Consider the following 18,375-nt stretch of genomic DNA (forward strand, 5'->3'; position numbering starts at 1 on the left):
ATTAAAATTTCATAGAAAGATGAAAAAATTTGAATGAAAGCCACTAACAGAGTAATGACTCGCTCCGATATGCCCCAGGTGTACGAAGAAGGAAACTTCGGGAGAGGATGATGAGATCAAATGTCAGCCCTTCGTTGGGATCATATTATTCCGATTAAACCAACAACAAAAACCTTTCCTCATAAGCGGATCGTTTCCACCGGCTTAAAGCCAAATTGAAATGATAAAAGGGCTAACAATGGTAAAGGCCAATTATTTCTAAACATATTGGGATTTACATCTAATGCTGCCTAAAAAATTGTGTTTTACACTAACTGAACTTTTCGTGTTTCCCGCAAATAACGTGTCAGTCCTCATTACCGTAGACTCTTATTGTTTCGTTTGGTGAACGAATCGGCAGCTAACAGCCGGATACGTCGAGATAGAAACCAACCCAAACTGGGTTTAAATAGGAAAGACCATCTCAGGATGCATTCAATCAAACGTCCGGTCTAGACAACCATGACGTCCTGCTCCTTATCAAGTTTCTTTTATCTGCGACCTCAAACGTGCTGTAGAAGTCCAAAGAGCTGGTAACTAATCCTACGTACACTGTGATGTAACTCTCAAATACACGTGTCAGAGAATGAAAAATGAGTTTGATAGTTACTGGAAAAGTGAGAAATCGAAGAGGAGATCTACCATCACTAAATATGAGGTAGGTCCCACCCAATAAACAGATTATCGTATCTATGCGCTATTGGTCTACAGCTGCCCTATAACATTCAAACGCACAATCAAAACAGAATAGAAGAGCTGAGGACAATAATTGGAAATGTAATATCTATGCATAGCACAGTGCTTTTGATTCTGTAAATAGAGAGGCCGAAATGCCAACTGTCACAGAAATACGATCTTCGGTAAGTTAGGCTTATAGTCAAACCAGAATCAGTGCACTAGTGTTCGAAAGGTACCATATTCAACTGTGCTTTAATTATTCACACCAGGAACAACCACAGTGAAACCGTGACTGGAATACATGGCGAGGAACAAATGGACGGTTTCCTCTGCCCCTACATTTGGAACAGCATAGCCAAAACTCTCACTGAATATAATGGCAAGTAAGTTAAGATGAGTCACAAAATCTGAGGAGAAAAAACGTTGAAAATATATCACTGTTTTAAGGCCGGTCGATTTTGATCTGAACATATATGGTTCTCAAATTAAAGTGGAGAGCTGTTGATCAGTGAAACGTCAATCCAGGGTCTGGATCAAGTATGTTCTCTTCACAAATGTGTAATTAGAATGCTTATGGCTGAGGAATTTATTTGGGTGTATAGATTGGTGTGCTCAGTTAGCAACTTATTCAGGCAACGTATTACCAATCAAGGTATTTTAACGAACATCCGTCGCTTCTCTTAAGGGATTTGATAAAAATCAAACAATGGGTTAGAAATTTCGGCCGAATTTTATGCAAACGTTCTGTGAAGACGCGTACATGCAAAACGGTCAGTGAGCACGTGACACTATATTCTAAAGCTTCTAGACACAGAGCAAAGGTAACATGAAGAAAAATAGTTTGCTTTTTGCATGACATCTTACCACTTATTGAGTTTCTGGACACTCTTCAATTGTTTACTCAAAGTGGTCTTCTCAAGAGAGAATCTTACAATCCAGCGACAACAGGAACTCCTAATTCCGCGGCCGTATGTAAACGCGTAAGGTCCCTCCTAGACAATCCATGAGGACATACCCAAACATTTTCAGCGAAATGAAGGTCACATTTGAAGAGTAAAACTGCGCTTTTTTTCAAGGCTGTATTCATTTGAGAACCTGGTTGGAGTGAGTCACTGGTTGATGTCGCAAAGTGATTACATCAGTTAAACTATCCCGATGTTCTGACAACTAGCTATAAAGTTGTTTGAACAGAAGGTAGCTATCAATTCACTTCTCAGAGAATATTATCTTTTTTTCTCAAACGATGAAAAACCTCGATTAGTTAACTCGAAACGAAGTTTTTGACCTTTCATGTTCCTGAGAGGTTTTAAATGAGAAAGTCTCGTGGGACACGGGCGTATTTCTAAAGCAAGTTGAGTCAGCTGGTGTAGACGGTTTTGTGGTGCCAATTAATTTGTAATTCATCTTGGCTGAATTGTACTCAAATTTCCCATAGGCAGCAGTTTGCATTATCACCACATTTGAATCTGCTGCATCTTCTAATGACAGTCCTCCTCCCGTCAAAGTACTGCTATTTTAATCAACCTATTTCAATAATATAGCATCAGGCTCATTACCTCCCCGCTAGAACTCTCGTTAGAGAGATGAAATCTGCAAGTACTTGTAAGTAGCGCACCTCAAACTCGCACTTATACTCTACCGATTTACACGACGTACGAGTGGACCTGCTAGGTTATTACGCACCGTACTGGCTGAAATCGATTAGCCTGCATGATCCGCTTCTGTGAATAGTCGTATCTCAAACAATAGCCATAAACTCTTAAGACCACACTCACAAGTTCAATAAATTAAATGCCACAACATCAAGCACAAGTTCACACGTGATCGACCGTCTTACACTACAATCCTTTGAAGTGTACCTAAAAGCTCAACCATTACATACATCGAACCGACATACAGAGTTTAATCCATTGTTTGGAATGTTTCAATAAAATTCTCCATAATGCTGGGTCGTGTTTTATACCCATTGTATTCACTACTGAAAAACAGCACACCCATCAGGAGTGCTTTGTTCGATACTTGTGCGGTGCTCATAACCACTCCAGGCATACGTAGAAGATTTGATGAGACCTGTCACAGAAAACATTTTGATTTAAGTCGGCCACCGTTTTGACAGATAAGGTACTGCGTCCTATACGCAGTTTCTTCCTTAGGGTTATCAGCAACTGAGCACATTTCAAACTAGTTTTGACTCTACTCCTCCTCGAATTCACGACTTTAACCAAGAAACTTCAAATCCTCCTCCTTCAGGCACAGATTCGGTTGTTAACGCCACTATCAAAACGTCTACAAAATTAACTCACTTAGTAAGAGCACAATAACCTGTTTAACAGCAACAAGAGGAACGGACGCTACGAGACACCTCAATTGGGCTTCTTTTTCAAACTGGACAAATGGACAGGTCTGAATGGCCCAATCCTGAACCTCAGTGCCGGTCGCCGTCAGCCAGTCATCAATACACTAGGGTGATACCGAAGTCCTCTGCTATCATGCTCAGCTACCGTGTTATGCATTGCTCAAATATTTGTTATTTTCCCGCTGGTTCGCAATCATTTTGACTGGAAGAAGCCCATACATTAGCTTATTTTCTGACGAATGTACTCTGGTTCCTACGGAAAAAGGGCTGAAGTGCGCGTAACACTAATAAACAATGTAATCATTTTGTCTCACAAAATATAAAGTAAATAAGCAAACATGCCAAAAGTGAAAGTCGCTGGATCCGGTTAAAAGTTCCCAGCTGTCAAAGAATGACTAGCCTGCAAAGCGGCAATGATAGAACTGGATTACCTTATTCAGTAGATGAATGCATTTGTCTTTCTTTTTTAGCCATTATTTTAGGAAGGCATGTTGAAGTCACACTATAGCAACAAGATGGGAATCGCTAAGAGTACCTTCAGGATATCAGGACATAAATGAGATTTCTTTTGGATAGTTTTCGTACATGAGTGCTATTTTTCTCTAGGAAAAGGTAAATTTTCTGATTGCTACAAGAAGAAAACGGATTTGCATGGACGTATTCAAAGATAATTCTGATATGGTAGACCGTTTGTACCACATGAGTTAAACAAAACTATACGCCACTCAACAAACGATTTACTCTGAAGTACTGTTGCCCCTATGAAAATTAACTTCATTACCAAGTAACTCAATATGGACAATTTTCATCATATCCTGCCCAAAGAAATCGCTTTATGAGTGTGGGAGTCGAGATTTCATTAGAGCTTTGAACGACGGACATTAGATAAACTAGTAGATGCATGATCGCTAAGATTGGTTTATCAACCTATGTCATGAAAGCAACCATCTACCCTCCGCTATTCATACATTTTTGACAAACAGATTCGATTTATGTTCATTGGCCGCACGAAGTTTTATTGTAAAAACGGAATTTCAGTCAGGCTTCGTTACTGTAAGGAGTCAATTTGGATTTGGATTTTCCAGATGTATACTATCTGTCAGTTACGGCTTTCTGCTTAATCGGTGTATAGATAGAGCTAACTGAGGGTTTATTTTCGAACTGACGAGATATCAACAATGTCAATCAAAAAACTCAAAAAACGCAGGTTAGACCGTAAACAGAAAGTCTTAGTCGAGCACTTCGATTTGATGATACACAATGGGTTCCGCATCGTGAGCCTGACCGCCCAAACAGATAATGGTATACCGTTTAGAGACTGTCAGCTACAACTAAAAAGGGTGGGATAACCGAATGCAGAAAGATTCACCGATCAGCTACATTGAAAAAGATTTGCAAGAATTGGCCAAAGTCATAACATATATTCTGTAAACTAAGATTCCAAGACCTTGGTAATTAGTAAACCAAAATACCTGTTCCATCTTGAGAAATACAGATGAACATCTTACCAAAAAAAACTCTGGAAAAACACCCAAACTACTCTCGCCAATTCACCCGAACACGACAAAGTAATCAGATAAACTAACCTGACGTCAAATGTAGCACTCAAGTGTATCCTATGCATGTTTCTTCAACGGCCTCAAGCTACAACATAAAATCCGGATATAAAACTTGTGTCTTAAATACGAAATGAAGTTTCTCGAGTGCACCATCTGGAATGTTGAAGAAAAAACTTCGCACCCGTATAATTTGTTGGCATCATCAGTGGGCAAATTCCAAACGCTCTTTGCATCTGCAAGCTAGAAATTCTACAATTAGTTTATAACGTATGAAGATCCTGGAGACAACCCAGTTTGTTGCATCAGTAGAAATAAATCATTCGTGATTAAATGTTTTACAAATGCGAGATGTACATTGCAGCCGCAGTGCCATCCAACAACTCGGAATAATAACTTGGGTTAAAAAGCAGTACACGAATAGCCTCTACCTAGCCCATACTAATGGACTATCAACTGCACACGAAACAAATGCTCATACTAGTTTCTGGCTTTCAACTCAAATGGATTTGAAGCAGGTCCTTGCGTTGAAGAAACTGTTACAAAATCCAAATCCGAATTAGACTTATGTATTTGAAAACGCACGTTCTGAGCTTGGTTTAGTACTTTTCGGCAAAGCATAAATGTGCAACACAGAAAACAGCGCACGTGACTTCACCGGATACCACGGAGTGAATAGGTGTTGAATTCGATTATTCTGGCACAATAAAATCAGTTGCTTAGACGAATAATCTAAAGGTTTATTGCTGACGCAGTAATTGTGCCCACTCTCCGCAGCACGGGGTTTTGTGAATTTATAATCAATGCTACACCATAACGAGCCCGGTCATTTGTGAACTCCTTTTTCGTTACCAGGCAATCCAGCTGATTCTCATATGCGATGAGTCATATATTTACAAAGACCTAGGTGGTTTGTCAAAACGTTTTCAACAACCTTATAACTGTGAAACTAAAGATACCCTAATGATCTCCCAAAATATGATTACGTGTAACCATTCGATGCCTTCCAGCGAAATCTGCCTAGTGGTGAAACGGCCCAAGAATGTATACTGCAATGTGATGCTGCGTTTTCAACGGTGGCAAGCACCTAGAACTCCACGTATTATGAAAGAACCCACAAGTCTCCAAAAATAGAATAAAGTTATACATCTTCTCTGAAATCAATAAAATCGCTCGATGAGTAAACAGATCCTCGAGAGTTATCAGACATGATCTGACAATAAACTTGCAACAGCATAGGCGAAAACCACTGCTTTTGTATAACAAGAAATTCTGCGCTTCACTAGACTTACAAAAATAGCTATTTCTTTCATATTAACAACTCACTGGTCGTAGGAAATTAGCAGTCCACTCAATCACGATTAATTAAATTTCTGACGAGAGCAAAACTCTATTTATCCAAGCGGAGAACGCACAAGCGCTAGAAACGAATCAGACAGAATATAATCAGTCAAAATCTTGGGGGCATGTTGCCTTTACGAAACTAGTTTCTACAGCAGTTCCTCCAAAAGTGTAAATTTTACTCTCCAGTCTTAGTGAAAGACCAATTGAAATATCCACTCTTGCGTGATACAATTCTTCTCTTGAACTGTTTAATTTTCAGAACAGTATCAGTAAATATGAGAAAATGCCAGGTTTGCAAGAAAGACAGGACAACTGATCTGTTGAACGGGTAGGGACGGGTGTCGTGCGATTTGGAGTGAACACTGCTTTCTATAACCACACATAAATTAAAGTAACTGTTTGGGGGGCCGAAAGCTCCAAATGATTGAAGAGACCCGTAACCATTGCTTGGTAGTGCACCGAAAGTGTTAGTTAAACGACATACTAAAAACGGGCCGAACAGTTGTGAACAAAGAGTATTATGTCCTGCAGTTAGTTGTTCTACTTAGATCATTCTGTCGTTTTCATCAATATCATCATATCCTGAGTTCTTCGACTTTCTTCAACTTGGTATAAACCTACTTTGCGTGGCAGCTGTCTGACAAACCAATTTCCGATTGGTTGTTTGGGCAATCCGCGATCCAGTATAACGTCAGTACCGGTGCTTTCGTTAGCCTCTACATTTCTGTTGAATTTTCGTTAGACGCGCGAGTCACTGACACAGTATAAGTAAACAGATCGCTCTAAGCAGAAAGAAGGGAAAAACGGTTACACATTCAACTTATTCTCAGATCTCACCTAGTGTGGAGTATTACAATTGTTAAAGAGTTAACGTGAGATAAAATGGAGATTGGTGGTAGAACGAGGAGTTAATCTTCGAAAATACTCGAACAAAATGTTTGGGAATGTGAAATCTGGCAATTAAACCAGAATGTCTTTCCACTATTGGGACAGGTGACTAAAGTGTAAGGCCTCAGTTCATGAAAGTAACTGGTTTTCTCCATGGGCTCGGTCTAAACTGTAAGCAGTGAAGACGAATAGGGGAAGCAACTCTAACATCTGAAAGAAGCTAATAGGGGAGGATGCGAGGGATCTGGAAGTCCCAACTGTATGAGAAAATTGTAAATCGAGGCAAAAGATACAACTGGTATCAAGCTGTGATGAAGTTTAGTCCAACCTGGCATTAAAAAACCGCTTGGACATCACACAACATGACTATATGACTGTTCTTTAAATGTATGAAATATTGTTCGTATTCGGTAGCAGTCTTTCCGTATCCATCCAACGTCTAAATAATAGAAAGCTTAGATGCCATACGGTCGTTACTACCATTGTAACGGTGATACTACTGATGGATATGGCATGGAGTAGTATGTTTTCTCGTAAATCGGCTTTGCGTCTCTTGAAAAGTGAGATCCATTACGGAATATGTGCAGTCGCTTTGTAATACTTGCTTGGAATTCAGCAACAGTCAATGAACATCCAGGAAAGTTCAGGAACACGCGTTCAGGGAGAATATGGATATTCAGTTTTTGTAAACAAGATGCATATGAGAGTTTTTCTCCCCTGTCCACTAGTCTGTAGATGTTCATTTGGCATTTTCTAATAAGTAACTCCGCAGCGAAGGCCTTCTTCCTTTCACCATGACAGTTGAAGCTGATCTTTTGTCGATGACTGCCAACACCACTGGTCTGATGGCTATGTGAACTGCTCAAAACATGATCATAGCCGTCACTAAGTACGGCTAACTTCCTTTGTATCAACTGACGCGGACGATCGAAGATGGGCTTATGCTGAGCCTCTACACTGTTATTGGTAATCACCGCTCAACTCTCTCATGGGTGACAAGGCAGATGCACTGCCATCCTCGTAAAAATTTTTGGCAAATTTCAGATAATTCATACATTTATTTTGACTAGTTCATCTGTGCAACACAGCAGTCAACTCCATGAGTTTGGTTGCACTTACAACGCCATCTGAGGCCTGGTTTCCGACAGTAACGAACAGTTCTATTTGCAAAGTAAGCACATTTGCAAACGTGATTAGTTTTAACAAGAAAGTCCGCTAAATCCCTCATGTATGATGTACCGTTACAGCTGAATATCCTGCTCAAAAGTCACCTTGCGTTTCATTTGGCACAACATTCGAGATATTGCGTACATTTTTTGGAGGAATACCACTTATGTGAACATTGAAGATTCAACGGCAATCCAAGACGGATTTCGCCCCTTTTGGAGTTCATCAGACGGGTGCACTTCCTGAGTATTTTACTTGAACTCAGTTTGGACGCATTTCGTGAAGTACACTTATAAGCGAACCAATTTGGTGGTAACTGGAAGCTCACGTGATTTCAAACCAAATTCGTTTGCGAATGATTCTATTCCATAAGCCAACCAAATGTGGGACCACGTTTAACATAAAGTAAACAGAAACTCTGGATTGCTCCACCTAATGAGCCCCAATCAGGTCAAAACTAATGGTGGGCAGTCGAAGAATTTGCATTAGGCTTTTGGTAGTTTTCTGTCAATAGAACACTCGCATTGATTTTGTTCACAGAATGCTGTTTAAAAATCGCACATATTTCTTTGTGAGATCCGGGAGTTATAAGTTGAGTACTCTTGAAGTTGGCCATTCAACTTCTGTTCATTCCCTTATTATGTCAAGTTTCGAGATCCCATGATATTCTTTTAGGGGTTTCGTTCCATATGTGAATACCGAGTGATAGGTTTCACACGGTTAGCGAAGGTGAAATAGTCTTACGTCCAAATAATAATCGTCGCGACTCTGACATGACCGAACCATCAACAAGGCTTCTTTGTTACGATAAAACTGCGCAAACTTGAAGTAGGTCAGTAGATTAGGAGTGAAATGCAGAATAAAACTTTCAAAAGCTCTTCCGCACGCACGTGAAACGGTGAGTTCTCAAGCGCAAACTAAACTTTCAGAATTGGGTGAGTAAGGTGCGCACTCATTGTGGCAGCATCGTTTTTTTGCGTGTATTTCTCCTTAGTTTTCAGCCAACTCAACAGCTGCGTGAACCGAAAAGATACTTCGGGCAAAATGAATATACCAGCTAAAATCTCGGCAGTGTGTGTGACAGTAAACCATACTTTCGTGAGTGGGCATTGCAGCATGAGCCAATTAGATAGGATAACGTCAGCCGTCATGCTGATCGACAGAGAACAACCACGTGTCAGTTAGGTGACATCAATGACGGAACAAAAGTGAAATGCTCTATTGTTGGTGGGATTCAGGACTAAAATGTTACTTACAAAGGTATAGTCGCACGAGGACAGTCGTTTGAGGGTTGGACGACTGTGTTCACAAAATTGAATGATCAGCAGAACAAAATGAACGTCCGATTTCGAATACTCTATTGTGGGTGACTAATTTAAAAAGGTAATCTATCTGTCACCTATATACATATATTATATATGGGGACAGTGATGTTATCTATATGGCGTTTATGGTAGAAGAGAACAAGTAAGGGTAAATCATACAAATTGCTTACTAGATATTAACCACCTTCTAGCGTTTTGCCTTCGGTTTTAAACTGGATGCTGGCTTTCAGTAGAATGTACTTGCTGCTCAGCGCAAACCGAACGTGGCACTACGTATGGCACTTGGGGATCCATCTGCTTTACTCGATCCGATAGATCAGTTCGAAAGCGGACGCCAGCCCACCGTAGATATGTGACACAAATACCCCACTGTTTAATGTGGTGCTAGTGCCATTTGCAGTGACCCCATACTTGTGCCGGATGATGGCAACCAATTGGCCCCTGCAAGTTTACTCACCGAAATCATCATTTCTGGTTTACATCGGACATGGCTAATCCGGCTACGCAAACAGCCTGTGTGCTCAGTGCTCCAGAGACTGCTAACAGACCCATCCGTATACCAGTCTCCCATGCAAGATTCCATGCTGCATTGTGAGAAATAAGCTGGATCTCTCTGAAGACACCCAGCTCCTTCCACATGGGGAAATCAATGAACCACGCAAGCTATCTTTGCTTTGTTGACGTCTACTAGTGACGTCCATCCGCCGCAAGAAATCGATATCTTTCAGGCATTACAATGGCAAAGAATGTGTATCTTTTCTTTTTTGCTCTTAGGTGTGATAAGTGCGCACATCTTCATTCGCCTCGTCCTTACATACATTGTTTTGCAACGTGTCGTGTAACCAGTGACCTGTGAAAACTGTTACACGGAGCTGGCTTTACTTCTATGTAAACACGAATAGCTTGGCACCCGCCAGAACCGTAAAACCACCGTAAAACCTGGCTGTAAACATACAGGATGCGTAACTCACTAGATTTGTCGATATTTTCCGTTACAGATCATAGACATAACCTTCGTCCAATCAATAAATGCTGAGTGAAAAGTAAGCAAAAATCACTTATCACCTAGTTTAACTAAATAAAAGTCCCGTTTGATTGATTAATAATCAGTTAGTCCATGAAACAAAAACTTCCCAACATTCGTGATTATTACTCTATCATATACAGTGCATTCTTGCCTAATTAACCTGTTAGTTGCACAGGTCTAAATACACATTATCTAAGAGGTTGCTAAAAGTAGCCCACTGACTAGTTCTGCTATTCTCGTGACCCATCAGGTGGACGCAATCCCGGAGTTCTCAACAGCCTTACGAGTAGTGTATTCCGTTGAAACAGCATACTTCCATGTATCTAATATCGTCCCATTTAAAACAGACAACCATTATTAAGCACATTCAGTTGAATGATACCGTAAGCGAGAGATTCAGCTGTGACTCAGCTTATTCTTTCTTTGAAACCAAACTACTTTGCGAATGAGTGTATTTCACAAGCATATTTTCAAGGGCTTCGGCCGGTTTGCTTAGTTTGTCGTCTCTGCCCCAACTTTAGTGGAGTTTAATCTCTCCTCTCAACTTTCGAGCAAGCTCAAAGTATTTTTCCCCCACTAAGGAGCCAAGATAAGCGACTGACATCTGAAACTGGTGCGTTGCAATCTTCAGACAATTAAATGGGTTCAAATCAACAGTCACTAAATCGTATATGGAGAGTGAAACCTAATTACAGAGTCAATAGAGCAAGGTGAACGATGAACAAGTTTATTTGGTAGTCTGTTTTTATATCATTGTTCATAAATAATATCACGGGTGATAGCTAGCCTAACATTGGTCTAAAAGACAAGCATTTGGAAACTGTTAAAAACCATAAAAATTGCCTAAGTGTGGTTTTCGCAAACAGTGGCTTTTTACGGCGAACGACTGAAAGAAAGAAAGAACGAAAAGTGGAAGAAAAACATAACGGAACTATTCCTCCAGTACTTGGGTTGCTCTTTTGCCATGCGCACCTCGACAGCAAATAGTGTTTTCTACAGTATAGTTTGTTTAATGGCTGTGATGTCGCTTGATATCAACATGTGGTTTACTTCCTACACTAATTCAGTGATTAAAATAACGTAGCAAGTGGAGGAGCGCCCGGAACGTCCTTTGGGCTTTGGAAGCCCAGCCTAACGACTGAGGTAACCAGCTACTTACGTTTCCGAATCGATCTTTTACTGCTGCTCGGACGACAAAAAAGTAGAACGATAATCCTTGGTTGACAGCGTGGGAGAAATTTTCGTGAATATTTTAGGCATCCAAAATTGTCTTCCGAATTATCCAACATGAACATCTGGTCGGAAGCCCTAGAATCATCATGCACTGATTCACACAGAGCAGGTCCAACCGAGATGTGGGGACACATCAACTAAACAATCCCCTAATGACTTTCGAGTAACCGTACAAACATTGGTTGATCATTCAAGTTGAAATTTCAATAACTCAACTTGGACAGTATGCCACTTGTCAGTATGCTTTACTAGTGGTTACGGATAACATTTAATGTTGCAATTTAAAAACGTTCCATTACTATTTATTCTGCACATCCGCGCAAACTGTTTGATTGCCAACCACCAGAATAAACCTTAGATAGGAGATCAAGTTTCCAATTAGGCAGTCTACCCTTAATTGTGATCCATTCATTGACATTCCGCTGCCACAACCGTGAGTACCCGATCGCAAATATGTCTAGAATTACGTTAACTTCCCCAAGAAAATTATAGAGTATTCAGTAGATTCATAATTTATGGCGTTCAACTACCAGTTTTGATGTGAACCAAAGTTGATTATACGACAATTTTTAAACAGTAAATTTCAGAGATTTTGACTTTTTCAAACCAAAACTGATTTCTTCGAATACACCGTTTGCTCCGCTGTGCACACCTATAAATTACGAGAGGCCAAACACGAGTCTTCTGGATGCAGTTGCATCAGTATATGTCGGAGATGGAACAACTGTCTGGTAAGCAATGTACATCACAAACGTCCAAAGGTTGAATCTGCAAGATTGGAACTGACAACTTCCAAGCCGCAATACCTGAGAGATCGGAAAAACAGTGAAACTACAAAAAAACGGACGGACCGAATTCTGACAATTGTTGACTCTGCAGCCGACATATTGAAACTTGTGACTAGATACTTCGAGTAAATCATTCCAGATAAGAGTGGCAGCCAACCATAACGGTTCCACGACTCAGTAAGGTGACAGAACAGTTTCGTGAATTGGCCAACTGGTCCACCTGAGTAGAGCTGGTAATCAGCGTCTGCGTTGTGGTATTTGCGGAATCAGTGTTGTTCACGTTCACATCACTCTCGTCTGAACAGTGTTTCTCCCAGTGTACTTATCTCGGTGACTCTAGGTCAGACTGAAGGATCGCCGTATTCGACTATAACTCTTAATACAGCTGGTCAGCAGTGCATAAACTTAGCCATGCTGGGGCTTAAACTCCAGACATCTAACCGGTGAGGCCTATGTGCTAAGACTACTGGATCAGTGAACTCTGGACATATCTGAATCATTAAATCTGAACAGGTGAGTGTTCATGCCTGGGTAATGTCATTAGTTTGCCCGACACCTCTAATTCCGACCCAGTAACAGTCCTGGTGCAGACAGACTTTCCCGCCTGCTGTGACATTCATGTCAGGTAGCACCACAGACTTCCGAAGGTTGCTAGCTATTTTTTTGAATAGTTGTGGGTGGGAGTTGTAAGTTTCACATTCACAAAGCATCCACTGAAGACGTCCGATCCATCTGGCACCAAAGTTCGACAATCGATGTTCAGACACATGACCTTAGAAACTCCGAATGCTTATCCGTTGTCCAACAGTAGCAGGAAGGTTACGAAAAGCTTCTGGGCTCAAAAGAAGTTTTGTCGTTATACTCAGCACGCTGCCTTATTAGCCAGGGACAAAAAGTGCGTCTTTTATCAAGGAAATTGCGACATTATATTATTCCTATGACAGGTTTTAGTGAATATTTTGTAACTTAGGTTCCAAATGGCCTTTACGCAGGAATATACCACTCAAATTTACACGGTAGTGGATAAATGTAAGATAACGGGTAAGCTGTGGACAGTGGATGAGTGTAGCTGCTTTTAAGACATTAGCTTCTTCATCCAGTCTGCTTCAGCCAGAGCATTTCAATACCACTCCTATCCCTAAATCAGAGTTGAACCATTTACCACAGCAAAAACGTTGACTAGTCGTCAGCACGTGTACGGTACCTTCTTTATTTTTTAGGTTTAGTTGGTTCTAGAAGAACTAGGTGTTGGTAAATTCCTGACCAGAAGCCTGTTTACTTGATTTTTCAAGTGTACGAAGTATATGTTTTATCCAAAGGAATGCTACCATTTTTGTTTTTCTGTTCAGGAATGTACATCTCAACACGTCCTATGAGTTGGCTGGAAGTAAACCTGCAAGAAAGTTCTCTTTCTGAAAATCTTAACCCTTCAACCTCATTGCATATTTTCATCCCCACCGGCTTCACACTTTTCTTCTTTGATAAAAAGCGTTACTGTCTTTTCCGTGTATCTGGTAGTTCAATAGCATCCTGATGAATCAAGAACGCGCCTTAAGGAGAAGTCGTTGTTATCCATGAGGTTTGCGGAGAAAGTTACCCATGATATCATAGCAATAGCGCACCGAATAGTATGGGTCACTCAGGCTGCACAAACCAGCGTTCAGTTATCCTTTCCCGAGTCAGATAAAACAATGAAACGTTTGCAACCAAATTGCCCAGCTCAGCGAACAAGCCAACGACCATCTACGCTACCTGAGCTACCGACATTCTCCTCTATAGAAAATGACCAACTTCTCACATTGTACTCGGGACACTAGCACATAGAACTATGTATGGCTTGCAAATCGATCAGTGGCACACAGCGGGCCATTTTCTGTTCTGATTACAGTCCTGGTTCTAAGTTGTAGTCCAGCCTTTTGGTGGTGCCTATTTACAAAGCAACCTTTACCAATAACATTCTTATGAAACCCCGACCTAAACGTTCTTACTGTGGGATTAAGAAGCAACATAAATGGGTTTACTTCATGGAGCGCATTGTCTACGAGGCGTCCGATTCCGTGTAATGGTAAAAAAAAATTGCGACACGGAATTTGAATCGCCTTTTGAGGAATTCGGTATATTTTGGAAGCAGCACTGTTCAAAGAAGCCTCATTTCAGATCGAACGAAATCATGCCACTAGGTGGAAATTATAGCAGGCAATACTGTTCTGCTGGAAAATACTGTAGTTAATTGTTTACAGTTAGGTAGAACAGTCAAAATATTTGTTTGTGTTCGGCGTTTGTTCACAAGCTCGAGAATTCGAATTCGTCTTGTAACGGTGTTATGTGGACCAACGAATAACATGGCAGTTTTCTTCACCACTGCCAGTCGATCGCTTATTGGTTGGCGTGTAGCATCCGCACGTGGATTGCAGTGTTTTCACATAACGATTTTCGGAAAGATTGACAAAACTCCTACGCTATCTACGAAAAGTGTGCCGACTGCCGAGTGCAGAACGATAAATAATGCTGTCAGAAATGAGTACAGCATCACGTGCCGGAATCGCGATTCACTGTCCTTGACGTTGGATTGCATAAATTGCGTAGCTGGCGGGTAGCCAGTGCAGCTTCAGAACCGTCCGAAAGTGACTTTATTTTATAACTGCCCAATAATTGCTTTCATCTTGGTATTCTAAATATCAATTGTTCATGAGAAACGCGACGCGTGTAAAAAAAGCTCACATTTTGTCATAGACCGATGGAAACAGCCTGACGGTCCCTTTGTAGTGGACAGACAATACCGAGCAGGTATAGGTCAGTTAACGGCCAAAAACTTGTTCTCTTATTTTTTCATGACCGATGTCTTGACAACTAGGATGCTGTAGAAATAGTCGTAAATAGCAATTTTCTTTGATTTTTCAACTCTTGCAGGGAAATTTATGAAATTAGGTTGACTGATGGCATCCATCTAGAGTGCCTGATTGGAAAAACAGCACCTCAAGAATTCCATCAGCAGAGACCTGAAAGCTAAATTACATGAGATTTTTCTGAAGGTTTACATTACTCAAGCTACGTGAACATTTGAAAAAAAGGGATGATTCCCTCTGTAGGCGAATTCAACTACCAGTCTTTTGATAGTGCCCGTTACGTAGTTAGGAATAAGAGTTCAAGAGTAGTCCGGCTTTCGCAAGCTAACCTTTCAGAGTGCCAACAAAATCGGAGTAAATCACAGCCGAATCCTACCAGTGAAAATCCGGAGACTTTTTAGTGGGTGGTGATGTCTGCTCGATATAAAAAGAGCTCTCAACATACTTGTGCACGTCATGATATCCGAAGTAGTTGAAGTGGAAATAAACCCGTGTTTTTGGGGTTTTATGACCCACGGATTCCATTATCCACAGAGAGCACCGGTGGATCGCTGCCGGTAAAGTACATTCCTTCACTAATTTCTCACGCTTTTATATCCGTTTTTACTGTGCGCATTCTTTTTCACTCAGCAGTCTCAAATCGTTCCAGCTGGTAGTTTCCCTACTGTTGGTATGGAACTGAAAGAAAGTGAGATCTTAGAGATTCCCCAAGATCTTTTAATCATACAAACTAGGCAGATTTGCTGACTTTCCAAATGAACATTCCGAATGTTGGAAATCACAGTGTTGTTCAAAATGAAGGAGATAATTAGTCACAGTTAGCGGCATATTTATCCACTGTATCGAAGGGTGCAACGAAAACTCGTCATTTTTGTGATCGTCGTGGCCCATTATAACTAGTCATACTCGTATTAGCGTGACTAGCATAAAACATAAAATTTTTGCACGGTGCGTCTAAATGATAGCTTGGTCCTAAATGAAGGTGGAAGAACTTACTCGTTGGAGAAGGATGTCTTGTATTGCTATGGTATTTTACTTCAGTTGCATATAATACTTCGAAATAAACTAAATCGGTAGCTCCCAGTACGTACTACGACTAAACATATGTGAAAATGTCGCTCATGAGATTTCACGTCACATGTGATTGATCTGATTGCCGGGAGAAATCAGGTAAACAATTCTAGTCGGCGAGCTGAATCATCTCGTCGTCCCGACTAGGCAGCCTGGACGTCAGCCTGGGTGAGCTAAGAGTCCAGTAACTCCAGACAAGGCTAACCACCCTGTTTGGCTTCAATGTGCTGGTTACTTTCGACAATGTACATGAGGAATCATCTGGCTCCTCCGTACCAGTTCCAACCAGTGCACAGGAGACACTCGTGAGGCTCACGTGTGAGGAATGTGGCAAGTGCTGGGAATCGAAGTCACGACAATGAAAGGGTTGGTACGAACATGGTCATCCAATTGACCTGCGCTGATAGCTGCCGCCTTTTTCTGACGAAGGTTGGCTCAAGTCACCATCACCGGAAGACACACCCCACCAGCATAATGCATATAACCTTAGCCAAGCGAAGTATTCCGGAGTCACAATCACTCCTGATCCTGGCTAACAATTTATATCCGTCTTGTGACACGCAAAGAGCGCTGTTCGCGAGATTGGAGGAGTGGTTGCTTGGTCGATCGGCTATCAATATCAAAACTAGGTTACGGGTGCTTAACAGGACGAATCATCATCTGGTGAACCTGACCAAACTATTGGTCGAATAGCAGCCTACAGTTCGGAAGCTGATGACTATAGTGTCTGGTTAAAACAAACCGTGGATTGCGCCGTGTCACTCTTGGAATCCCATGCTGACAGTTCACTTGCTGATGTTGACCTTCTGGCGTTTGCCCGAGGTTTGCGGTCTGGCATCATGACACCGGAGCATGACACCTGTCGTTTCTGGACCTCTACGCCTCCGGGACGTTTTGACACACCTGGAAAACTGTATCCCGACACCGCCGTCAGTTAGCCCATCGAATGCCGATCAACCGAAAGCAGATCCGCCGAGCCAAATACGCTATCATACAGACCCTATACCACCAAAGTCGGAAAGATGCGACGTCTGCTGTGCTCGATGGATCATGGAAGGATCCATACAAAGGTAACTACGGCGTACCTCTGGACGCCGAGCGGTATTTGAAACAGGTGCCCTCAGCTCCAAAACACGTGGATAGCGGACCAACTTGCGTAGTATGCCGTTCGATCGAGTCAATTACAGGACTGGAAGTTGGTCGTACTATCCGTTTAATAGACAATTCGGTCTTAGGCCTGTATGAGCTCACGCCCAAGATGCTTCGCCGGTTCAATGCTAACGCGCTCGCCAGGTATTTCAACTTACTCTTATTATCTGGGGGTTGTCCCCCAAATTTGTGTAGCGCCCGTTGTACTCTAGTTCCGGAGGTTCCCAATCCGATTTCACCGAATCAACTGAGACTGATCTCCTTGACATCCATTCTTGTTCCATTCTTGCAGGTGCCTGCTGATCGCTGGAGTCGTAGATTGCAAGTGCCCTCACTTCAGTTTGCACTTCTGCATCGAGACGGCTGTTTGGAAGCCACATCGCTGTTGCATGCCCTGCTTCGTCACTCTTCAGCGACTGCTTCTAAACTCAGCTTGGCGTTTGTTGATATCTTTAAAGCGTTTGATTCGGTTTTGCATGACACAATCGTCAGATCTGCCGAGACGTTTGGAGCACCGTCACCTTTAGTTCGCTACATCGCAAAGTCTTATTTGAATGCTGTAGCAGTTTTCCGAGGTTCACTGCCACAGAGGTGTGAGGCAAGGGGATCCACTCTCCCCATTATTATTCATTATGATAATGGATGAGGTTCTTGGATTGTTGATGCCGCAAGTGGGATACCAGTTCCACAACACCCTATAGATGGTTTTGTCTTCGCTCACGACTGGGTTGTGTGTGCAGAAAGACATGCTCGCCTCAAAGAAAAGCTTGAAGCTGCTGCGGTCGAGTTGGGAAGAGTTGATATGAAGAAAAACGCTCAAAAGAAAGAAGCGATGGTGATTTGTGGGGACAGGAAACGTCGGTCGAATCATTTTGCTTCAACGAGGAACTCATCAATCCTCTGGGTCC

The 18,375-nt window shown here is 41.7% G+C and overlaps 1 protein-coding gene across 1 annotated transcript; it reads left to right on the forward strand.

Moving 5' to 3' along the window:
* Positions 1-869: 869 nt before the first annotated feature.
* Positions 870-18,113, forward strand: T265_06699 (hypothetical protein; the record flags this gene model as incomplete). The annotated part of the gene is made up of 3 exons (XM_009172033.1): positions 870-899; positions 16,966-17,247; positions 17,286-18,113. 3 exons carry the CDS (start codon positions 870-872, stop codon positions 18,111-18,113), a joined length of 1,140 nt encoding a protein of 379 aa, XP_009170297.1.
* Positions 18,114-18,375: the final 262 nt, after the last annotated feature.

The sequence above is a fragment of the Opisthorchis viverrini genome (genome assembly GCF_000715545.1).
Source record: "Opisthorchis viverrini unplaced genomic scaffold opera_v5_143, whole genome shotgun sequence".
In the NCBI taxonomy this organism is placed as follows: domain Eukaryota; kingdom Metazoa; phylum Platyhelminthes; class Trematoda; order Opisthorchiida; family Opisthorchiidae; genus Opisthorchis; species Opisthorchis viverrini.